The 22,961-nt window shown below is 50.3% G+C and overlaps 1 protein-coding gene and 1 long non-coding RNA gene across 9 annotated transcripts; one reads left to right on the forward strand and one right to left on the reverse strand.

The window, feature by feature from the left end:
• Positions 1 to 4,916: 4,916 nt before the first annotated feature.
• ZDHHC19 (zinc finger DHHC-type palmitoyltransferase 19) lies at positions 4,917 to 17,832 on the reverse strand. Of its 6 annotated transcripts, none has more exons than XM_042903378.1 (8): positions 17,535 to 17,772; positions 17,056 to 17,177; positions 16,410 to 16,549; positions 15,435 to 15,607; positions 14,925 to 15,030; positions 8,395 to 8,480; positions 7,803 to 8,002; positions 4,917 to 6,039 (listed from the first exon to the last, which is right to left on the reverse strand). In XM_042903378.1, exons 1-8 carry the CDS (start codon positions 17,678 to 17,680, stop codon positions 6,020 to 6,022), a joined length of 993 nt encoding a protein of 330 aa, XP_042759312.1. In that variant the 5' UTR covers positions 17,681 to 17,772; the 3' UTR covers positions 4,917 to 6,019. The 6 variants fall into 6 exon arrangements, with proteins under 6 accessions (XP_042759312.1, XP_042759309.1, XP_042759308.1 ...); XM_042903375.1 differs by lacking the exon at positions 4,917 to 6,039 and adding an exon at positions 6,978 to 7,204 and having other exon boundaries at positions 17,056 to 17,127; positions 17,567 to 17,832; XM_042903374.1 differs by lacking the exon at positions 4,917 to 6,039 and adding an exon at positions 6,978 to 7,204 and having other exon boundaries at positions 17,056 to 17,171.
• Positions 17,833 to 17,867: 35 nt separating this feature from the next.
• LOC122198665 lies at positions 17,868 to 20,413 on the forward strand. Of its 3 annotated transcripts, XR_006193091.1 has the most exons (4): positions 17,868 to 17,964; positions 18,167 to 18,285; positions 19,047 to 19,206; positions 19,493 to 20,413. It is a non-coding gene; the product is annotated as an uncharacterized LOC122198665 (long non-coding RNA). The 3 variants fall into 3 exon arrangements; XR_006193090.1 differs by lacking the exon at positions 19,493 to 20,413 and having other exon boundaries at positions 17,871 to 17,964; positions 19,047 to 19,292; XR_006193092.1 differs by lacking the exon at positions 19,493 to 20,413 and having other exon boundaries at positions 17,896 to 18,010; positions 19,047 to 19,292.
• The last annotated feature ends 2,548 nt before the right edge of the window (positions 20,414 to 22,961 follow it).

Below are 22,961 nucleotides of genomic sequence, written 5' to 3' on the forward strand. Positions count from 1 at the left end.
GGTTGGTGGGCTCGAGGCCCATGTCGGGCTCTGCGCTGACAGCTCAGAGCCTGGAGCCTGCTTCAGATTCTGTGTCTCCCTCTCTCTCTTTGCCCCTCCCCTTCTCATGCGCGCGCGCTCTCTCTCTCTCTCTCTCTCTCTCTCAAAACTGAATAAACGTTAAAAAAAATTAAAACAAAAAAGAAAAGAGGTGGCCCATTCTTGGCTTTGACCATTTCCAAATGATCCAAATCCAGAGCCGGAAAAGAAGGCCCAAGAAGGGGAAATGGAGACAAAGACTTGAAACCAAGTATGGCCCTCCTACTGCTCCTTTCACAGCAACCCCACACCTACTCAGCTGTGGCCTGTGCAAAGAAGTGAATGTCAGTGTCTTCCCATGGTGCACTGCGTGACCCCACAGCGCTGAGGAAGCTCTGCACGACCTTTAGTGTCCCTTTCACAGCTGTAGGAACAGTGGCTCTGAGATGATAGGGGCTTTCCCAGGCCACACGACCAGAAGCAGCAAGGGCTGCTTTCCAACACAGCTCTCCTGATGCCCAGTCTGTGCCCTCTCCACACAGTCCCACCGTCCTGGCCAGGAAAAGGGCAGATAGGGCAGTCTTTCCATTTCTGTCAGTGGCTGAGGAACAGACAGATTTCTAGTGAGCACTGGGCAAAGGACTTTTCCAGCACAGATGGCCAAGGGTCCTGCCCAGGGATTAGTACCCTTGCTTGGTGACCTAATGCATCGCCTGCTACCAGGGGACAGATGAGGTTCAGGTAAAGGACCCTAATGGGTCATTCAATAAGCCCTGACAAAGTCCTGTCCACTTCAGGGCTTGTCCCCAGACTAGGGGCCCTCCTTCCTGGTCACTGAATCATGGACTTCCAGCAGGTCAGGGTAAGAGTAGTCCCAGGGAGCCTCCAGAAAATTCTGTCCTTGCAGACAGGGAGATGGAGGCCAAGGCCTGCCCAGGATCCCATCCACAAAAGTAACAGCAGCACCTTCCCCACAAGTCATTATGAGGATTAAATGAGATAATGCAAAGAACGCAAAGCACTCACCCCACAGTTAGCACTCAAACAGATACTATTTTTGTCGTCATTGTGATTTTGCCTACCAGACCCAAGCTACTAGGCCTCCAGGAGAAGAAAGAGTGCCTCCCGGTTTACAGTCCAGGCCTCTGACCCACCTGGTTGCTCACGGTGGCGTGATGGAAAGACTCAGAAGCAGGAGTTCTGGAACCCAGTCTCGCCTGGCCTCTACTTAGGTGTGTGACCTGGGAGAGGCCCTACTGAACCTCCCCCACTAGTGCCTTGGTTTTCTTCTCACTGAGAAGGAAACTAGATATTCAGGAGGGACCCTTCCAGCTTGGGAATCTCCAATTTCAGCAGCAAAACTGCCCTGACCAGAAAGCTGTGAAAGCGTGTGCCTGGCTGGGAGGAGGAAGCCCCGTTGGAGACAGACAAAGGCGCCCTGTGCAGGCCCTGCCTCTGGCCTGGCCCAGAGCTCTGTGGGTTTCCACACCCAAGCCCAGGGCCTTCCAAGAATCACAGTTAAAAGGTATTACTTGAAAGTTGCCAGACAGTTAACTTTGAGTTCCTGGAAGCTGTAGTCCAGGAACAGCTGGGGGTTGGGAATGGTGAAGCGAGGCTGGGTGGGGGAGGTGAGAAGTGGGGAGCAAAGACTGAGGTGAGGGAAGGACTGGCCACAGGGAGAGGGGAGAGCAGGCAGGAGCTCCGAGCACAGCTCAAACACAGGGTTCAGACGACCACAGCTTTGACCTCCTTCAGCCTAGGACACTATCCGGCCCCAAAATAGAAGCAACAGTGTGTTTTCTTAACAGGAAACTCTGTCACCATGCGGGAGGGCAGAGCCTTTGGGTGGTCATCCTGCTGTTCCCTTGAAGACTCTCAGGCCACCCCTCCATTCTCCTTTGGCCCAGAGACACTGACATTGGTTGCTTTTCTCTAAAACATGACCACAAAATCTCCCCTCTGAAGCAGCACCCTTCACCTTTGCAGCCTGGCCATTAGGCAACCCACAGCAAACCGGGCAGAGGCAGGCTGCTGTTGCCATGGTGACCAGCATCCTGAGGCCACAGGAGATCACCAAGTCCCGTCTCTGGGCAACGCCTCTATCACATGGAGGCCATGATCACCGCCATCAATCAAGCACCTCCAGGGTGCCAGTGCTGAGCCCAGTTCTTTGCACGCCCTGCATGATGTACCCTCGGAACAGCGCTACGAGGGGCAACAGTGTATCTCCTTTCACAACAGGGGAAGCCAGCAGTCTGGCTGCCGAGCCCAGGTCTCAACCACAACAGCAGTCTGCCCTGATCCACGGTTTCAGTTTCTCACACAGGGTCATCTGTGGTCTCGAATCAGACAAGCCTCCTTCTGAGATGTCGTCAAAAGGCCCACACTAGCCTAACACTGTGTCAAGGTGCTGATGCCGTTGTCCTCACTACAGCTCGACTGGTAGGCATCTAATCATCTCACATCACCACCACAATGGTGAGCACAGTCCAGCAAGAGCTTTTGAGAGAAAGACCACATTCACATAATTTTTATTATAGTGTTTTGTTATCATCGTTCCAGCTTACTTTTAGTTGTTGTTGTGAATCTTATTGTGCCTATTGTATAAATGAAACTTTATTATCGGATATATAGGGCTCAGTAGTACCCCGGTCTCAGGCATCCATTGGGGGTCTTGGAGCATACCCCCGTGGATAAGGGGAACTACTGTAACAAACTGAAATAAAATATAACTGCTGGAGCACCTGGGTGGTTCAATCGGTCGAGCGTCCGACTTCAGGTCAGGTCATGTTCTCGAAGTCCATGAGTTCGAGCCCCGCATCGGGCTCTGTGCTGACAGCTCAGAGCCTGGAGCCTGCTTTGGATTCCGTGTCTCCCTCTCTCTCTGCCCCTCCCCAACTTGCACTCTGTCTCTCTCTCTCTCAAAAATAAGTAAACATTAAAAAAATTAAAAATAGATATATAACTGCCTATAGAAGTACAGTGCAATGGTGAAGGCTAAAAGGGATGTGGCTGTGCCTCTTAGAAGTGTGACCCTGGGGAAGAGGCCTGTTTGCTTAGTGCTGATTCCCTCATCTCTAAAACGTGACAACTTCAGAGGATTGTGAGGATTAAAAAAGTGCATACGAACCCCTGTCCCTGGGCAGGCCCCAGTGGTGCTCAGTGAAGGTTTCATCACCCATTACAGGGCCTGCCAAACCTTCAGCCCTGCACACTCTGCACACAGGAACTAAAGAGTAGGATGTGGGCACTGGGGGAGCATCACCTGGGTACGAGGCACTGGGCCAGGGGCCCAGGAGGGTCATTCGACCAGGGGCCTGGGCTCTGCGACACAGTAGGATTCTGGGCCCTGATCCCTCACTGCGGCAAACCTCCTCTGCCCCATCAGTCCCTACCCCACCCTCAGCCACCGGCAGTGCCCTCCTGGGTGGGGCAGGCAGGGCAGGGCAGGGCTAGGCATGATTATCACTCCCAGCTCAGGGCTGGAGACAGAGTTAAGCCAGGCCTTCTTATCGGTTCCCCAAGCACTATGCTGAAAGGCACTGCCTGGCTCTGAAGCTTGGGGGCTGGAAGGCGGGGCCCTGTAGTGGCTGCCCAAGTCCTTGCTCCTCTAGAATGGTACCCGGAGCAAGAATGGAAGAGGCAGCCTGGCAAACAGAACTCCACCTGGCTTGGATACCGTGTCATCTTAGGCAATCCCTTCCCTCTCTAATCTCCATCTGTGAAACTGGGGGTGGAGGGGCAGCTGGAGAAGGTGACCCCTGAGTCCCTCGCAGCTTGAAAGAGTTGGGATCCTGTGACCAGCTGTGAGGTAGCCATGCTGATTGTCCTATTTACAGACAAGGCACCTGAGGCCGAGCAGAGGGAAGAGACTCATTCCCATAGCATACTAGTCGGTGGCAGAGCTGAAGGACACCCAAGCCAGTGCTCTTCCCACACCACATGCCCTGACCTTCTAGCAGGCCCATGGAGGAAAAGTCTAGAAATGACAAAAGCACAGCTACTTCTGGGCTCCCCATCCCAGGTCCAAACCCCTCCACGAGGTTCCAGGTATGGGCTGGGGACCTCAGAAGAGCTCCAGGCCCGTGGATACCTGGCAGCCCTACGGAGTGAGAGGTCACTCCTTGGCTTCTGTCCAGGGAAGGCAACGATGGCAGGGCTTTCTGGGTGTGGGGAGAGCTGGCCCCATAACTGGACTCGGATAATACCGCTGCTCTTATCAGTGGGCCAAGGGCTCCAAGGGGTATATCTGAGAATCAAGGGCAGGTTCAGCAGAAGTGGGGAGGGAGCACAGAGGCAAGGTGAGCGCAGCTCAGCTGAAGCTTTTAGTCTGGAAGGAAAGAATCTCTGAGGGTGGGTCTAAGGCTTAGGGGATGGGTGTGGGCGGAGTCACAGGAAGGGGCAAGCTAGGTCCACTTACCCTTTGAGGAGCAGAGGAACCTGATCCAAAGGGCTTTCTAAAGAAATCCTAAAAACCTCAGTTTGGGATGGATGAGAAAGACCCAAAATCTATGCCCCAGAGCAGAGGAGTCATGGCTGCCTTTGAGAACCTAAGAAAAGTTATGCCCTTGCCTAATGGGGAAACTGAGGCCCAGGCTTTTGGGGAGATGACTCACACCTAGCTTAAGACTTGGAAGGCTCTGGGGCGCCTGGGTGGCTCAGTTGGTTAAGCATCCAACTTCAGCTCAGGTCATGATCTTACAGCCTATGAATTCGGGCCCTGCATCTGGCTCTGGGCTGACAGCTCAGAGCCTGAAGCCTGCTTCAGATTCTGTGTCCTTCTCTCTCTCTGTCCCTCCCCAACTCATGCTCTGTCTCTCTCTGTCTCTCTCTAAAATAAACATTTAAAAAATTCTTATAAAGACTTGGAAAGCCCTGTTGGAGAGGGAGTGAGTCCCCTGTACAGCTGGGCGCAGTGACCCAGGAGGTTCAGTCTTAATGACCAGTTGCCAGGCTCTGAACCAGGCAGGGCAGCAGAGAAACAGGCCATGTGGCAGAGCAGGACTAGGCCTTCCAGACCCTGGGGCCTGGCTTTCTCAGGCCCCGGCAGAGCTGGGGCTCCAGGCAGGCACCACCTGGGTACTCAGCCAGTTCCCTGAATATCCAGGCCTTGGCTCAGGATTCCTGGGCTCTCTTCTTCTCTGGCTCAGGCTCAGAGGACTCCAATCTGGGAGCAGGCCTGCAACTCTCCTCACTGCTGGGCAGCCAGGGCTGAGCTGTGCCCTCTGAAACCACCCAGACAGGTGATGAACACATACACCACATACACGCCTGGGGTTGGGGGCTCAAAAGGCCTCATGCCCTCTTCCCCTCCCCAGGCACCCCTGGACTACAGGCTTCCCAGACAGATATGACTGCTTCACCTTTATTTGTAAATGCTGGCCCTAAGACTTTTAAATGTGGCCACCGAAGCCATTTGCAACAAGGCCAAAACTGGGCTGCCTTTCTGTATGCCAGTGAGTACCCTGCACCCCTCCCAGAACCCAAGGTTAACTCTGAGTTAAGCAGGGGTGAGAGCTGAGAAAAGGCTTGAACACCGAGAGCGCTTGGCATGGGGAGTCCATGAGACCAGGGCAAAGGGGGCAAGAAAGAGCTGTAGTCCTTGGGGTTGAGCAAGACTGTTCAGGGGCCCAGAGAGCCAGAGCCAGAGCCAGAGCCAAGGGTAAAGCTGGGGCTGGACAGGGAAGGGCCCAAAGCCGCCATGGACATTCCAGGGAGGAGGAAGAAGGAAGGGCAGCAGCGAGAGGCACTCAGCATATAGAGAACTGAAGTTACGTCCTGCATTGTGGGTCACCCACCTCTCCAGGCTGGGCTGGCACCCCCAAAGGATGAGCTCCTGCCACCCCCACAATACACATACAGGCACACAAACCTCCATGGGACCCTGAGGTGTTCACCTGGTCCTCTGCTGACATGCCTTCCTCTCACCTTCACCACATCCTGAGCTCGCCTGGCAACGAGGGTGGCAGGAAGCAGCGTGGTTAGTGCCCATCATCACCTCCTAATGTAGCAGTTCTGAACCTTCAGGGTGGCAGGAGCACATGGGGCACTTGACAAAAATTCAGATTCAGATTCCTGCCCTCCCTTCTCCTCAAGATTCTGAATCAGTGGTCTGAGGACCCAGGTAATTCTGAGAGGGTGGTCCTTGGAGAAATGCTGGGTGGTCTGCTAGGTGTTCGGTGGAGAAAACAACCATAAATATAACTGCTGCATTCATCGTGTGCCTACTGTGCACCTGACGTTTGGCATGAACCACCTTATTCTGTCCTTTGACACCCTTCCGGGAAAGGTGCCATCATTTCTATTCCCAAGGTCACACACTGCCCACTAGAGAAACCGCAATTTGAGGTAGTTCCCTCTCTCCCCACCCCCTTCCTGTCCCCCAGGGGCCTGCAGACTCACAGGGTCTGGGACCCACCCCAGGGACAGGACCAGAACCAGCATGTGACTCCCCAACAGGAAGGAGTGACCAAGGTGACACCAGTTAGTAAGAAAGATGTAGAATTGTACTGTAATGGAGAATACCCCCACCCCTCCACTTCCCAGGGATGAGGCCGCAAAAGGGCCCACTCCCAGCCTGAGGGCCGCCAAGTCACCAGGGAGGCTCCAGAGTGGCAAGGCTGGACCTGGCTGGCTTGGCCAATTCCCAGGCGGCGGGCGCCCCCTGCAGCCAGACAGGGGAGTGGCAGGCAGAGGCCTGGACGTTCCCAGGGCTGACCTCCCTGGGACAGCTAGGTTTTCTCTGGCGGCTAGGTTTTCTCTGACATCGTCTCCGGGCCTCACTGTGGTCCTTATGGTTGCCCCATTTTAAGGATGAGAGAAGTGTTGAGTGTCTTGCCCAAAATCGCAGAGCCAGCCAATATGGGACCCTGGCTCCTCCCTCCCGGAGTCTTTGTCCCAGCCCCCCAGAGCCCCCCTCACCTCCAAGCTCCCTCGCCCATAGGACAGACAGGACCTTGTAGGAGGCAGGCAGTGGGTATTTAATAGGCTTTGGTGGAGGATCTTGACACTCCCACCTGGGAAGTGGGCAAGGGTGGGGCACAGACAGGCCTCCACACAGGGCTCAGGAGATGAGGTTCAGATGCAGGGGCTCCTGGCATCGCCGGGTGTGAAGGGGCGAGAGGTGGGCAGAGCCTCGTCTGGGGCACTCCTGCAGCAGGGGAAAAAACACTGGGCCTGCGTGGAGCTAAACACAGAGTGGAGGGATGGGGGCTCTCCCCAAGCCCCTGCCCCACAGCTCATGACCCTCCAGTCGGGGAGCAAGAAACTGTCCAAGCCACCAGCCCCACAGAGAGAGCAAAGGGAGTGGGCTGGTCCCACAGAATGTCACTGCAGGGGCCCTGGGGGAGGAGGAGGCTGTGGATTACACACCCCCACTTCATTCCTAATGGTCCACTTCCAGGCATTTCATATGTTGGGCTTCAGAGTAAAAGTTGCCTTTAAATAAAGGGCTCCAATCTCAGAATTATGAACCACTGGCCTAGTCTCAGTCACTAATAGCTGAGGAAACAGACACCCAGAAAGGGTAAGTGGCCTCAGGCCAACCAGCAAGTGGTCTTTTCTCTTTATGTCTCCAGGGACCCCTGCTGTATTCTGAGGACTGTGACTTTATTTCCAGCACTCCTCAGGTCTATGATCCCCCTCCCTCAAGCTCTGAGTGCTCCAGTCTCAGGGTCAGCCAAACATGGGGTGAGGGGGTTCCCCCCGACACTTGTAATATCCACAGAATCCCTCTCCCAACACACACAAGTACTCTCTCTCTCTCTCTCTCTCTCTCTTCTTACCTCCTGGAAAACTAGAGCCTCTCCCTGAGGGACCCTTCCCTGGTTTGTGGAGACTCAGAGGTTGGGGCTGGGGGCCAGAGCCAGGGTCTGAGAGGGCTGGGGGACTGAGCACCGAGGGGCACACTGGGAAGTGCAGGTTCTGGATGGGCACCCAGTCAGACCCCGCCACTCTCTGCAGCCAGACAGCTTCAGCCATGTACCTGGGGAGCAATAAGCCAGATGGAAGGGGTCATGGCCCTCCTGCCCTGCTCCCCCTCAGCTTGGGGAGCACACAGCCCAAGGCTTGGCCCTGCAGAGAGCTGTGGCCAGTCTCATTCAGGCTCTAGTGCCCCTCTACCACATTCTTAGGGTAAGAATCCACAAAGGCAAGGAAGTGAGGGTTCCAGAGGCTCTCACAATGCCCTGAAGGAAACCCCGAAAGAAGAACAGTGAGTATAAAGGCCTGGGAGCTGGGGCTAAGAGGTCAGGGGCGACGACCCGGCTTTATCCCAACTCCCCCTCCCCCCCCCCCCCCCCCCCCCCCCGGCTTTATCCCAACTCCCCCTCCCCCCCACCACACCCCATCACTGGGTCCTCTGATCTGCAAACTCACTTGGGTCCCAGCGGTGCACAAATTGTTAAATACCAGTTGCTGGCACAGCCGTGGTCGAAGGGGTTGTATCCCTGCAGGTATCGGCACTGGAGGGAGGTGAGGGCCAAAAGAGGAACTCAGGTTCAGCATGACCGGGCAGCCTACCCTCTGATGGTCCTCCCTGAACCATCAGCTCAACACAGGCCCATGGCAAGACTCCAAGGGCAGAGAAGCAGGGCCAGTGAGCCAAGGCCTCCCCTGACTCACCTCTGAGTAGCTCTCTCCAGGCAACCCCTGGCCCTGCCCCCACCTCTCCTGCCTTCTCAGGGATCCTCCCCCATCACCCGTACTCTCTTTTGCAGCATCCTCTCCTTCTCTGTTTCTTTTGGCCACACCACATCCTCCTGCTACCTCCTTCTAGATACACTTTCAGATCTTTTTGTGGCTAAACTGGTCCAAATACAGTTCCATACCCCTCCCCCAATTTCCCTACCTTCCCAGTTCTCATTTTTTCCAAACTTGTGCTTTCACTGAATTTCACTATCTAGAAGGCCAATTGCATGGGGCCCAACCATATTTCCCTAGCAAAATAACTTGGCCCTGGAAATCTGGACTGAAGTTCCTGAACACCCATGCAGTGAAGGTCAAGCCCAAAGGTGAAGTCCTCCCGTGAATACTCTTAACCAAGTTCTTCCCCTCCCCTCCCTCCCATCAGCCCCGCCCTCCTCCCCTTCCCCAGCACGAGCAGATTCTCACCCTGACTTCAAGAGCCTTAGCTACAAAATGTCTGTAATGATCAAAAGTGGCCCAAGGGCACCTCTGCCCACCACGGGGAGCTCCCCTGTGTCCCATGCCCCTGTCACAAAGATTTTGACCTTCAACACTATTCTCCATCACAAGGTCTCAGGACTCCATGCAGGGCAGCTGACACCTAGGGGAGAAAAAGTCAAGACGGCTCCACAATGTCCCATTGTTGACAAAAAGTGACATCGACCATCAAGACACTTTGAGTTCTAACGTTTAAAGCATTAAGGGAAACTGCCATTCTATTTGAAATTTTAATTAAATGGTTAGAAGAGTTTGATTATATTTACAATTAGAATTTTAAATTTAGAGAAATAAATTTTGATTGATTAGATGTATATGAAGTATACAAAAACAACTGTCCAACACTTAAAGGCATGATAATTGTCTGATGAACTCATTAGAACTCACTAGTAAACGACAGCACCTTCCTCTCCCCACATGAGAGCTTCTCGGATGTGAATGGAATCCAACAGCTCCAATTCCGTGTCTCAAATGCTCCCACACTCCACAGGACAAAAATCAAAGCGGGCATCTTCTCTTCCCAACTCCTCCTTCCCAGGCTCTCTGCTGCCTCTGCTCTCTGCCCTTTTTCCCCAGGGATCAGGGCATCAGGCATTTTTCTCTCTCTTTGTCTCCCTCCTTCTCTCCCCAGGCATTATCAATTCCTTTGTGTAAAGACTCACTCATTCGCTCGGAAATATCTGGGGGCCTCAACAATGTCCTAGGCACAGCACTGGGGGCTGAGGACACAACCACCACCACCAAAGCCTGCCTTAACTTTCAGGCAGCTGGGGAGTGGGCAGGGCAGTGCACAGAAGAGCAGGCAGCCGGGGCCAAGACTCCAAGGTGCAGCAGCCCTGGAAAGCAGACAGTGGGGCCCTGAGTGGCCACGGCAGGGGCATTCAGCTTCCCTGATACTGTGTGCAGCCTGGAAAGATTAAGTCTTAGGGCTGCCGACTGGCCCCTTGGAGAGCACAGCGCCAATGTGACAGTGAGGAGAGGCCGGGCTGGAAGCTGGCTGAGGAAGGCAAAGAATGATACCGGCGAGCATAGCCAGCTCGTTCAAGAAATATGGCCCTGCTGGAGGGGAGAAGGCAACAGGTGGAGAAGAGGCTTGTGTTGTTAGGAGTGTTCTCTTTGTTCCTAAGATGGGAGAGACGCGAACACGTGTAAATGATGATGGGAAGGAACGGTAATAAGAGCAACAACAATATATAGGGCTTCTGCTCATACTGGCTGCTGCTCTCCATGTCTTCCACATATTAAGCCGTGCGGCCCCGTTTCACAGATGGGGAAACCAAAGCACCAGGTAGCTAAGTAACAAATCCAGTATTTCCCTGCTGATATGAAGCTGCGGTTGGAATTTATGTAGACTGGCTCCAGTGCCCTTGGTATCAACCACTGGGGTAAGTGGCCCCAAAAGACGTGGTTCGGGGATGGAGGTAGGAAGGGAATGAAGTTGAAGTGTGTAAAGAATGACTGAAATGGGGGGCGTCTGGGTGGCTCAGTTGGTTAAGTGTCCAACTTCGGCTCAGGTAATGATCTCATGGTTTGTGGGTTCCAGACCCACATCGGGCTCTGTGCTGACAGCTCGGAGCCTGGAGCCTGCCCTGGATTCTGTGTCTCCCTCTATCTCTGACCCTCCCCCACTCACGCTCTGTCTCCATCTCTAACAAATAAACATTAAAAAAGAAAAAAAAAGAATGCCTGAAACAGGTTCTGCTGGTGAGGGGACAGAGCCCTGAAAGAATGAGTCACACTCATCACAGAGTGCAGCAAATCACAGAGTGCAAAACCCCATTTAGATTTCTGAAGACTGGAGATCACAGACTGGGAGAGCCCCATTCTGAGCAGTGGAGCAAGGGCAGGCCAAGGGCCTGACGTGGGGCTAGAAGAACCATGGGATGTGGGAAGGGGAATGCTACCCAAGGGAGACTGAAATGATGGACTGAGGCTGGAGACAGAAGACACGCAGACCACAGAAGGTAATGAGTAAGGGATAATGGGTACTGAGCAAGAGGAGCTACCGGTGGGCTCGAGTGGTTGAGTAGTGACTGTAAGGACAGCAAGTGGTGGGCAAATAGGGTTCCTCTGTCCTGTCAGTTGTCTCAGTATCTCCAGCTCTCCCTCATCAATGTAGGCAACTACAATCTTCCTAAAACAACCTTCAGTTAGGGTGCCTGGCTGGCTCAGTCTGGGTAGAGCATGTGGCTTTTGATTTCAGCAGCTCCTAATCTCAGGGTATTGAGTGCAAGCCCCACATTGGTCATAGAGCTGACTTAAAAATAATAATAACAACAATCTTTAGCCAAGTCATCGTCCTGCTAAAGGAATCCCACGGCAAGGATGTTCACTTTAATCACTTCTACTCAACATTGCACTGGAGATCCAAGACGGTCAGTACAGTAAGAAAAGAAAAAGAAATAAAGCCATACATGTTAGGAAGGAAGAAATGAAACTGTCCTTATTCCCAGATGACATGATTTTCTATGTAGAATCAACAAAAAAAACTATTAGAATAAGTGAGTCTAGCAAAATTGCAAGATTCAAGACCGATAAGCAAAAAATCCATTGTATTTCCTTATAATAATAATCGAACAGAAATGAAATTTAAAAACACATTTATGGGGAGTCTGGGTGGCTGAGTCACTTGAACATCTGACTCTTGATTTCAGCTCAGGTTATGATCCCAAGGTTGTGGGATTGAGCCCTGCATCAGGATCCATGCTGAGCAGGGAGCCTCCTTAAGACTCTGTCTGTCTGTCTGTCTCTCTCTCTCTCTTTCTCTCCCCCTCTGCCACTCTCTCCCTCTTTAAAAATAAAAAAAAATAAAGGAAGCAAAAATAAAATAAAAACAGGGAGGGGGACAAAACACAAGAGACTCTTAAATATAGAGAACAAACAGAGGGCTACTGGAGGGGTTGTGGGAGGGGGATGGGCTAAATGGGTAAGGGGCATTAAGGAATCTGCTCCTGAAATTATTGTTGCACTATATGCCAACTAACTTGGACGTAAATTCAAAAATAAACTATTTAATTAATTTAAAAAATATTTAAAAATTAAAAAATAAAATAAATAAAAGTAGCACATTTATAATAACACGAAAAGCAAAATACTTAGAAAAGATCAGGGAGCCTGGGTGGCTCAGTCAGTTAAGTGGCTGACTTCAGCTCAGGTCATGATCTCACAGTCATGAGTTCAAGCCCCGCGTCGGGCTCTGTGCTGACAGCTCAGAGCCTGGAGACTGCTTCGGATTCTATGTCTCCCTCTCTCTCTGTCCCTCCCTGCTTGCCCTCTGTCTCTCTCTCAAAAATAAATAGACATTAAAAAAAAATACTTAGAAAAGATTTAACACAATGTAGGCAAGATCTATATACTGAAAACTACAAAACACTAATGAAAGAAATTGAAGAAGTACATGGAAAGAGGTTTGTGGCTTCAAAAGCTCAATATTGGTAAAACGTCAATTTTCCAAATTGACCTATAGGTTCAATGTAATCCACATAAAAATCTCAGCAAACGTTTTTGTGGAAATTAAGCTGATTCTAAAAGTTATGTGGAAAATCAAAGGAACTAGGATAACCAAAAAAACTCCCCAAAAGAACAAAGTTGGAGAACTTACATTGTGCAATTTCAAGACGTAATGTAAACCTACTAATCCAGACAGTGTGGTATTGGCAAAAGAACAGAGTCCAGAAATACACCCACAACTACATAGTTAACTGATTCTTGACACATGTGCAAAGGTAACTCAATGCAAGAGGACAGTCTTTTCAACAAATGGTGCTGGAACAGCCCATTTGCAAAAATAATACATCTTGACCCTACCTTGCATCATATACAAAATTTAATGCAAAATGAGTCATAGTCCTAAATATAAAATCCAAAACTTATAAAACTTCCAGAAGAAAATATAAGAAAATCTTTGTGACCTTGAGTTAGGCAAAATTTTCTTAATTACAACACCAAAAACACGGTCTATAAAAGGGAAAAACCAATAGTGTACCTCAGCAGAATTTAAAACTTCTGATCTTTGGAAGGCACTGTTAAAAAAAATTGAGATGACATACAGACTGGGAGAAAATATTTACAAAACACATATCTGAATCCAGAGTACATAAAGAAGTCTTAGGACTCAATAATTTCACAAAGAAAAAAATGGGGGGGGGGGGGGCGGCGCCTGGGTGGCTCAGTTGGTTAAGCATCGGACTTCAACTCAGGTCATGATCTCACTGTTCGTGGGTTCAAGCCCTGCATCGGGCTCTGTGCTGACAGCTCAGAGCCTGCAGCCTGTTTCAGATCCTGTGTCTCCTTTGCTCTCTGCCCCTCCCCCACTTGCACTCTGTGTCTCTCTCTCTCTCTGTCTCAAAAATAAATAAACATTAAAAAATATTAAAAACGAAAAAACTGACAATACCAAATGTTAGTGAAGATGTAGAGCAACTGAAATTCTCACACATTGACTGTGGAAATGCACAGTGGGAATGCAGCCATTTGGGGAAACAATTTGACGGCCTCATAAAGTTAAATGTACAGTTACCATATGACCCAGCAATACCACGCCTAAGCATTTACCCAAAAAGAAATGAAAATGTATGTTCACGTGCCTGTACACCAATGTTTATAATCGCCGAAAACCGGAAACAACCCGGATACGCTTCCATCAGCAAATGGATAAACAAGTGGTGGTATATCCACAAGTTGCAATACTGCGTGGCAATAAAAAGGAAGAAACTACTGATATGGGCAGCAACACAGATGCATTTCAAATGCAGTATGCTAAGTGGAAGAAGCCAGACTCAAAAGGCTATGATTCCATTTATATGAGCCACTGGAAGAGGGAAAACTATAGGGATAGAAAGCAGAACAGTGGCTGCGAGAGGCTGTGGACAGGGAAACTGGCTACAGAAGGCCGTGAGGGAGTTTTCTGTGGGGTGATGGAGCTGTTGTAACTCTTGATTATGGTGGTGGTTACAGGACAGGACTGCACGTCAAAACTCATATAACTGTGCACCGAAACAAGGTGAAGTCTAACGTTAAAAAAAAAAAAAAAAAAATCCTATCGTGGCTGCCAGGTTTCCACTGGACCAAGACCAAATTCTCTACCTGACTTTCTGAGCCCTTTCATTCCGGCCAATCCCGAGCAGTCCACTTGATTTCCCATGCCATCTTCTGCTCCAATTACCACCGTTTCCTCACCATCCTACCCACATTCCACAGACTGGCAGGCTTCCCTGCCTTTCTGCAGGCTGCGCCCCTCACATTTGCTCTCTCCGTTTTCTGATGGTCCCAAACCACTAAGCGGCACGCCCCACGCCACACAGCGGTCCTCCCAGAACTCAAGTTCCTCTCTGAGTCTGCGCTACTCAAAGTGGGAGAGGCCCTTTCTCGTAGCGTTCACCGGCGTCCGGCAGGTGTTATTCTGATTTCAGTTACCCTATCAACACAAGCGCAGGATGAAGCCTTATTCATCTCTCCGCCCAACGCTCAAAATTAAGCACACATGGCCTAGCACACAGTAGGCCCTCGATGCAGTGCACCCAGGAAGGAGAGTGACCACCGAACTCTAGGAGCAGGTGGATTTGAGGTGCGTCTAGGTCCAGAAGGGCTAATGAGGCGCCTTCGAGGCGGGTCAGGCCGTCAGGCACCAGGGCGGTGCACAAAGCGGAAAGGGCAGAGGTCCCGGAGGCGCAAGGTGACCACCCACAGCCCGGTATTCCCGTGTCCCGCTCGGCCTCGCGTACCTTACCCTCGCAGGAGCGCTGGGCCGCGCTCACAGACATGGCCTGGATCAGCAGCAGCAGGAAGAGTGGCACCAGGAAGCCGGCGGCGGGTACGCTCACCAGGATGCTGCGCACCAGCTAAGGAGCAGAGCCTCGGGACCCTCCTCCCTGGCCCCGCCCCTCGTCCGACTCCGCCCCAACAGCCCCGCCCCCAACCGGGACCTTCCATCCGCTCCCCGCGCTCCGCCCGGTACACCTCACCCCACTACCGTCCCCAGGCCCCGTGCCACCTTTAGCATTCCCCATCATGACCCTGGTAGATTCTCAACTCTTCCCCGTCCCTTCTAGCCCCGCCCATCTCCCTGGTCCTGCCCACCCCCACCTAGTCCCTGGGGGTTCTCCCCGTACACCATTGGGGGGCGGAAGGAGGACGACCCCGCCTCCCCCCCCACCCCACCCCCGCTAATCCTGCCCCTCATCCCCACCCCGCGCTCTCCCCAGTGCTCCCTACGTGGGTCCCACGGCGGATACGCCATGGCCTTGTCCATGGAGAAGGGCAGGTGGGTTGTGCGCACCAGGAAGATCAGGCAGGTCACCAGCAGGGCACCCGAGTAGAGGCACAAGGACAGGACGAGCAGCATGAAGAAGCGGAAGTTGCGGTGACCGATGCAGTTATTAACCCATTTGCAGTGGTGGTCAAAGTCCTGGGCAAGAGGGAGGGGGCAGGCTTGGAGCACCCCTAATCAGAGGTTTTACCCCCTTTCCCAAAGGCCGCCTACCCTTGGCCCCTCAAACTGGCTCCCATCCCTAGGGAGAAACCCAGCCACAAAGTCCTTAATGCTGGCATTTCTATGGCTAGAGCACTGTTAAGTCTCCATGGCTCACAAGGTCATATATCAAGAGGCCTTTAGAGACAAGGCCTTCCTGGTCTTCTGTGGGACACATCCTGGTTTAACTTTGGGCAGGACACAGAATATTTCTGGGACTCTGTTTTCTCATCCATTGAATAAGGATAATAATACCCTTACTCAGGCGGCCTCCCCGGATTGTAAGGACCAGATAAGACAGCACATTTGTAAACCTGTGTAGCCTGTGCACATGAGACAGCTCAGCACTTGGACCCCAGGAGACCCTCTGACCTGGACATGCGAAGAAGACAGGCGAAGCTTCCCTGGCCAGGCCTACAGCCAGCCTGAGGGCCTTGGGCACCTAGTGTCAGCAAGCCTGGGGGAAGACACGAGTGTCTTTCTCCCCCTGGCCTGACCAGGTCCAGCATAGGTGTGGATGCCTCTGCGTGTCAGCACCTGCACAGGCAAGGGCCAACCTCCCAGGACAGGTGACAGGTAGTGACCTGCATGAGTGACCAAGAGTGGCTGGGAGTTACTGCCACCCTTGGCCTTTAGCGATCCCGGAAGTGGTTTCACACCTGCTACAGGAGCTGGTGTGGGTGGGCCTCCTGGGCAGGGGCAGGGTGGGGGCAAGTGGGCAGTCAAGAAGGGCACTCACTTCCACACAGATGTTGCACCAGGGACAGTGGTAGGTCCGGGGTGGGCGGTGGAAGCAGCACTTTTGGCACCATTGCAGACGGAAGGCCCTCTGGTTCACCCACACCACATGCACCATCATGGGGCCCTGTTCATTGGAGCCTGTCACAGGAAGAGGATTGGGCAGCAGTAAGAGGGCCTTCCATCAGTCTGCTGCTCTGGGGGTAGGGAGGCCAGCTCCCTATCATTACTGGGCTCCAGGAAGTGTGGGGAAGAGTTGGGCAGGGGCATCCCTAGTCCCCACTGAGCAATCTGCCCAAGCACAGAGAGACTGGCATTCAAAGGGAAGGTAAGTTTCCAGGCAGAAGTGTTCTGTGAGGACTCAGCCCTTTGAAACTGTGACTGATGCTTTAAGGAGTTTGTGCAGTGGGAAGGATGAAGGGAGAACTGAGTGGTTTCAAAGGGCTGGCTTCTCCCCCCACCCAAAGCAACTGGAAAACTCCAGAAATCTGGTTTTCCACATCTCCATGGCTTAGATGATGAAGTGCCAGAGGCAGGGCCTAGGAAAATGAGGATGTGCATTGAAAGGGTCCTGAGGCCCGAGGAGGGGAGATGGAAGGAGCCCTTCAGGAGAGGTTACATCCTTCTCCCAGGGACCAATGCCTCACCTTGATGCAAGATGCCCGGGTCTGAAAAATTGAGTGAAACGAGACTGAAGAAGGTGAGGACACAGAGGAGGCCTGTGACAAGAGGAAAAGCCCACTCCCCATTCTGGGCCAGCCACCTGCAACTGAGACCAGAGCAGGGCTCAGCCCTGATCTGGGGTAGGGGTGGGGAGGTGAAGTTCTCCCTGAACCTGGTCCACTTGGTCAGAACCCACATACCTTGAAGTCTGCTCTAAATATCCAGGCTGGTGACAGATCCATAGAGACTCCACCAAATGTCACCCAGTGTTACGGGCCACCTGCAGCTCCCAGAGGCACCAAGCACTATATACCCGTGCCTTTGCACATTCGATTCCCTCTGCCTAGAGTACCCTCCCTTCTCTTGCCCCTCTTCCACACTTCCCCTTCCTCTGCACTGTCATTGTCTGTCTTCCTTTCTGTCTCTGTAGGAAACCTGTAGCTTGTGTGGGAGGGAGACTCACGGGAACGCAAAGAAAAGGCCACTGAAAACTACCAGCAGCACCACATTGAAGGCAGCAAACAGGCTTGGGAGGATCCAGGGAAGCGGGGTCTGAGGCAGGGGATGGGGCTCCTTCATGAGGGGCATGGCGTCCTTCAAGACTGGCATGGCTGGACCTCCTGCACCCCCAGGGGAGATCAGAGTCACCAGGCTCCCTCGCCCCAGCTGGCTCCAGGAGCCCCATGGCCACAGCAGCCTCGGAAGCCACAGCCCAGGGTGGAAGGAAAGAAGCTCCAATGTGACATCATAGAGGTTGAGGAGAATGGAGGCTAGGGGCTCTTCAGCAGAACTGTCTGCAGCCAGTGACCAGAACTTCCAACAGCAACCCCCTCCCCATCCCCCCCCCCCCCACACACACTTGTGCCAGGGACTGAGCGGTCCTGCCCTATGAGGTTGGTTTTGAGACTACATGAGATTAGAGAGACACATGGGGAGAAGGTGGGCAATTCTAGTCATCTTTTCAGGCTCAGTGCTAATCGAAGCAAACAGTGCTTGTTGTTCACTCTATTTTTTTCCCCTCTTTTATTATTACAAAATTCCACTTTGGGGAGTGGAGGGGCAGCTAGATAATTTTCTAACTTCCCTCATTTCCAGGGCTGGCTTCATGACACAAGTCTGGTCAATGAGACAAAGGGGATGTCTGCTGAGGATTCTCAGAAAAGATTTGCCTTGTCCTCTTCTTCTGGTCTTGAACCTAGAAGTGCTGGCTGAAGGTACCACCTTGGACCCATTAGGCAGTATGTCAACAGGCTACAAAGAATGACATCGTTGAGTCACTGCCCCAGACTTAAACTGCCTCCCTCTAAGCTGCTTATTATATGAGAAGATAGCTGGATTTTCTGTTACATGTGGCTGACATTGGTCATTTGTTTTGGCCATTAAGCATCTGAACCCCTCTGTTTTTGGAGGATTCCCTGCACTGTACCTTATCACGAAGGGCAAAGACTGGTCCCCATACCAGTTGGAGCTAAAACTGCCAGATAATCGCATTCAAAGCCTCTCCTGCAGCTAGCGCATAGCCCTGTGACCCAGCCACCACCAATTAGCTTCAGAACTGCTACCACCAACCGAGTGTGGGAGTCTTCTGAGATACAGGAGCTGCACATATTTTCAGAGCTCCCGCATGTAGAAGTGTGATAGCCATTTTGAATGTCACCTTAATTTCAACAGTGATTGTGCTGTTCTTCAACATGGATAAAATATGTAATTCTAAGAGTCCTACTTTGTTTTGTTTTGTTTTTTTTCTTAATGTTTATTTTGAGAGAGAGAAAGAGCGAGCGCACTGGTGTGCTAGACAGAGAGAGTGGGGGAGGGGCAGAGAGCGAGAGAATCCCAAGCAGGCTGCATGCTCAGCATGGACGCTTAACCATTTAACCGGCTGAGCCACTCAGGTGCCTCTTGATGTTGCTATTTGCTGAAGCTGGGGCCCAAATTCAGAAGAATAAAATTGACTTTGTGTCTTTTTGACTGGTAGGTGACACCAAAGACCTGCTCTGCCCCCTCATGACCTGTGACATGGCACTACCACGCGTAGAAGGACGTTAACGCACAGATATAATTAACATGCTCCGTATTTTCTTATGTGCTCAACAATATTGTAAGAGCTGCCCTATTTATTGGGCCCACATTGTGGGGTAAGCTGATAAATAAAAAAGAGGATTAAATCTAATACCCGTATAGGTACAAGGTTATCAATATGAATAAATTTTTCAGTACTTTGGATACTCTTGCAGAGTGGGTAAAAATACATTTGAATTCCAGGGCAAAGCCCAATACATACTGTCAACAAATTGGCTTCTAAGAATATTTAATTCCTTAGTTTAAAACACGTATGTCAATTGGCAGCAATTTTGGCACACACTTTAGGTAACAGATTCGTCAGTGTTTTTCACTGTCCATTAATTCATTTTTCCTCCTCAGGTTAATTACCAGTCAAGTCTTCATGGAATAATTATGGGGACCCATCACTTATATACCTCACCCCAGTAGAGATTCCATTCTCCTCCATTCTGATAACGTTAGCTCCTGGAACAAGTTAATGTGCCTTGTCATCAACATATGGTTTCTCTGCTCCTTTCCGTTTTGTGTGAAGCTGCAGACCAGAGATGGGGTCTTCTGGAAGAAACATCGAAGGACATAAAGGGATACAGGGAATAGACACACGATTACAGACTTCCGTAGAATAAGCTGATGTGACCACGGAGCAGACACCTCACTGTCGGTCAATCCCTGGATTCTATCCTCCAAAAACCTCCTTCTCCCCCAGTGCTGTTCATCCCAGTCATCAGGACCATCATTCACCCTGTTGTTCAGATCAAACCCGTGGAGTCGCCTGACTCCTGTCCTTATCTCATCCAATCCACCAGCTCTGCCATCAAAATAGAATCTCTCAAGTCCAAGCCATCACCCTCTCTTGCCTGGATATTCTGATAACCTTGTAACTGCCCCGTGCCTCTTCTGTCCTTGCCCTTTAATGGACTCTGTTCCAAATAGCAGCCAGTGCTCCTTTTAGAACTTAGCTCATGGCCTCTGGTTGGAACCTTCCAACTGCTTCATAGGTCACTCAGAGGAAAATCCAAAGTCCTTACCGTGGCCTTCAAGGCCCTCCCTGACCTGGCTCCTCTAACTTTCTGTCCTCATTTCCTAACACTCAGCCCCTTGCTCACTCCACATCAGCCAGGCACACTAGCCTCCTTGCTGTTCCTCAAACACACCCGGCATTCTCCAGTCCTGGGTCCTTTGCACTTGCTCTCCCGTTTCCCTGGAATTCTTTGCCACAAACGTGATAAGTGAAGATCTCGCTTCCTCTGTTCTTTTGCTCAAGTGGTGACTCTGCCTGCCTCTCCGGCTGTTTCCTCAGTGTACACCCCTCACAGGTGCACTTTGGGTCAACAAATATGAATATTTAAAACACCTTTGGCATAATTTGCAAGATACTTGCCAGAAGGTTTGTGCATGTTCACACTGCTGTTATGAGCATAAGCATATGATAATACTAACACTATAATCAAATATCAACATAAAATAATTTCTCAAATTTTATAGATGACAAATGTTACCTTGATCATTTCATTTATATCTCCTTAAGCTGCTTATGAAGTTAAGTATTCTTATACACCCAGAGGTCATCTTATTGTAGTCGTCTTGTGAATTGCCCTTTTCCATCTTTTGCTTTATCTCAGTGTAGAAATGTTGGGCTATTTTTCTCTTTTTTCATGGGTGATAAATGTACATAACATAAAATTGATCATTTTAACCACTTTCTAGTATCCAGTTAAGTATATTCACAATGTTGTACAGCCTTCACCATCACCCATTTCAGTCCTCTTCCATCATCCCGAACAGAAACTCCGTACCCACTACGCAGTGACTCCTCAATCGCCCCTGCCCCATCCGGTAACCACTGCTCTGCTTTCTGTCTCTGTATTTGACTACTGTTGGTCCCTCATATAAGTGGAATCACACAATACCTGTCCTCTTATGTCTGGCTTTTTCCACTCAGCATCGTGTCCTCAAGGTTCATCATTGGCCTTTAGCCGTCCTGAAAGTTGGTATGTTGCAGCAGGTGTCAGAATTCCCTTCCTTTTCCAGGCTGATTAATATTTCATTGTATGTATTTGCCACATTTGGTTTGTCTTGTTCACCTGTTGATGGCATTTAGGTTGTTTCCACCTCTGAGCTGTTGTGAATAATGCTGCTATGAACGTGGGGGTGCAAATATCTACTCAAGTCCCTGTTTCCCATCCTTTTGAGTACATATCCAGAAGCAGAATTTCTGGATCATATGTAGTCGTATGTTTCATATTTTGAGGGGCTGCCAGAGGATTTTCCACAGCAGCTGTACCATTTTACATTCTCACCAACAATGCACAAGGTTCCAATTTCTCCACGTCCTTGCTAACATTTTTTTGTTTTTTGTTTTTTTTAAATAATATCCATCCTAACAGGTGTTCATTTTGTCTTTGGTGGAAGCATTGGCTTTTTCTTCCTGATTTACAGGAGCTCTTTCACATAAAAAAAAATTTGACTGTATTTATTGCAAATATATTCCCAGTTTGTTGTTTGCCTTTTAATTGTGTGTGTAATTTTTCACATAAAGTTTTTGTGGTTTCTCTCTCTCTCTTTTTTTTTAGGTAGGCTTCATGCCTAGCGTGGAGCCCAATGCAGGGCTTGAACTCACGACCCTGAGATCAAGACCTGAGCTGAGATCAAGAGTCTGACTGAGCCACCCACGTACCCCCTTGTGTTGTTTTTATGTAATCAAATCTATTTATCATTTCCTTAGCATTATTTTACCTTACTTTTCCCCTCTCCTGTCTGATGAATATTTAGCTGTATTTCTTGTGTTCTCTTCCATTTAATTCTTTAATCTGAAACTAATGTAAGGATAAAATAGAAGGTAAAGGCTTGAAGTGTATTTTTCTCATATCATTATAATCGATTATTCCAGCAGTAGTTTTGAGTAAGCTTTCTTTTCTCTCTTACATCAGATTCTAAATTTTTCATATATACTATGATCTGTGGGCAGCACTGGGAGGTGCCTTCCAGACACCCTCAGGAATGAAGAACTTATCCCCCAGCTGCTAGAAGACAGACTCAGCTTTGGGGAGTGCCTCCCCTAGAGAAAGTGACCTCACCCAAGGTTCCGCCTCCTTCCATAGCAGTTTGCATCCAAGGAGTGAGCAATATACAGTATAAAGGCCCACACACTTTTCTCAGTGCACAACTACTCTCCGTGCACAACCATTCTGAAGGGCCATCCAGCCCCTGTGTGACCTATACCTTGGCTAAGGATATTGTTGGGCTCTTAGCACAGGCTGACTTCTCCTCTGCTCAGTCCTGTTTCCTTTCCTTTGTTTTTACAGGCATTGATCCTAAAATTATTCCCTAATGAACATCGTGCATGCTAATCTCTAAAGTCCATTTGCAAATTTTTTGTTTTATCTATTTATTGAATTTAGCACCATATATTTTGATGTTTGTAGTTTTAGAATCCAGGGTTTGGGGGGGTTTTTTTGCATTTTTTAAAAATTTATTTATTTTGAGAGAGAGAGTTTGAACAGGGAGGGACAGAGAAGGAGGGAGAGAGAGAATCCCAAGCAGGTGCCCAGCATGGAGCCTGACGCAGGGCTCAAGCTCAGGAACCCTGAGATCATGACCTGAGCTGAAACCAAGAGTCAGTCGCTTAACCAACTGAGTCACCCAGGTGCCCCTGCTTCTTGCATACTTAGTTGTCATTATCTGAATCCCTAAATTTATGATGCTATGTAGTAAACAACAAATAAATGCAAAAGTATTAAATGATGAATAAGAAATGAGGCCTCCCTCAAACATCACCTTTCATTAAAACTAGCATCTTCTGGGGTGCCTGCGTGGCTCAGTTGGTTAA

The sequence above is a fragment of the Panthera leo genome, chromosome C2 (genome assembly GCF_018350215.1).
Source record: "Panthera leo isolate Ple1 chromosome C2, P.leo_Ple1_pat1.1, whole genome shotgun sequence".
NCBI classification, from domain to species: domain Eukaryota; kingdom Metazoa; phylum Chordata; class Mammalia; order Carnivora; family Felidae; genus Panthera; species Panthera leo.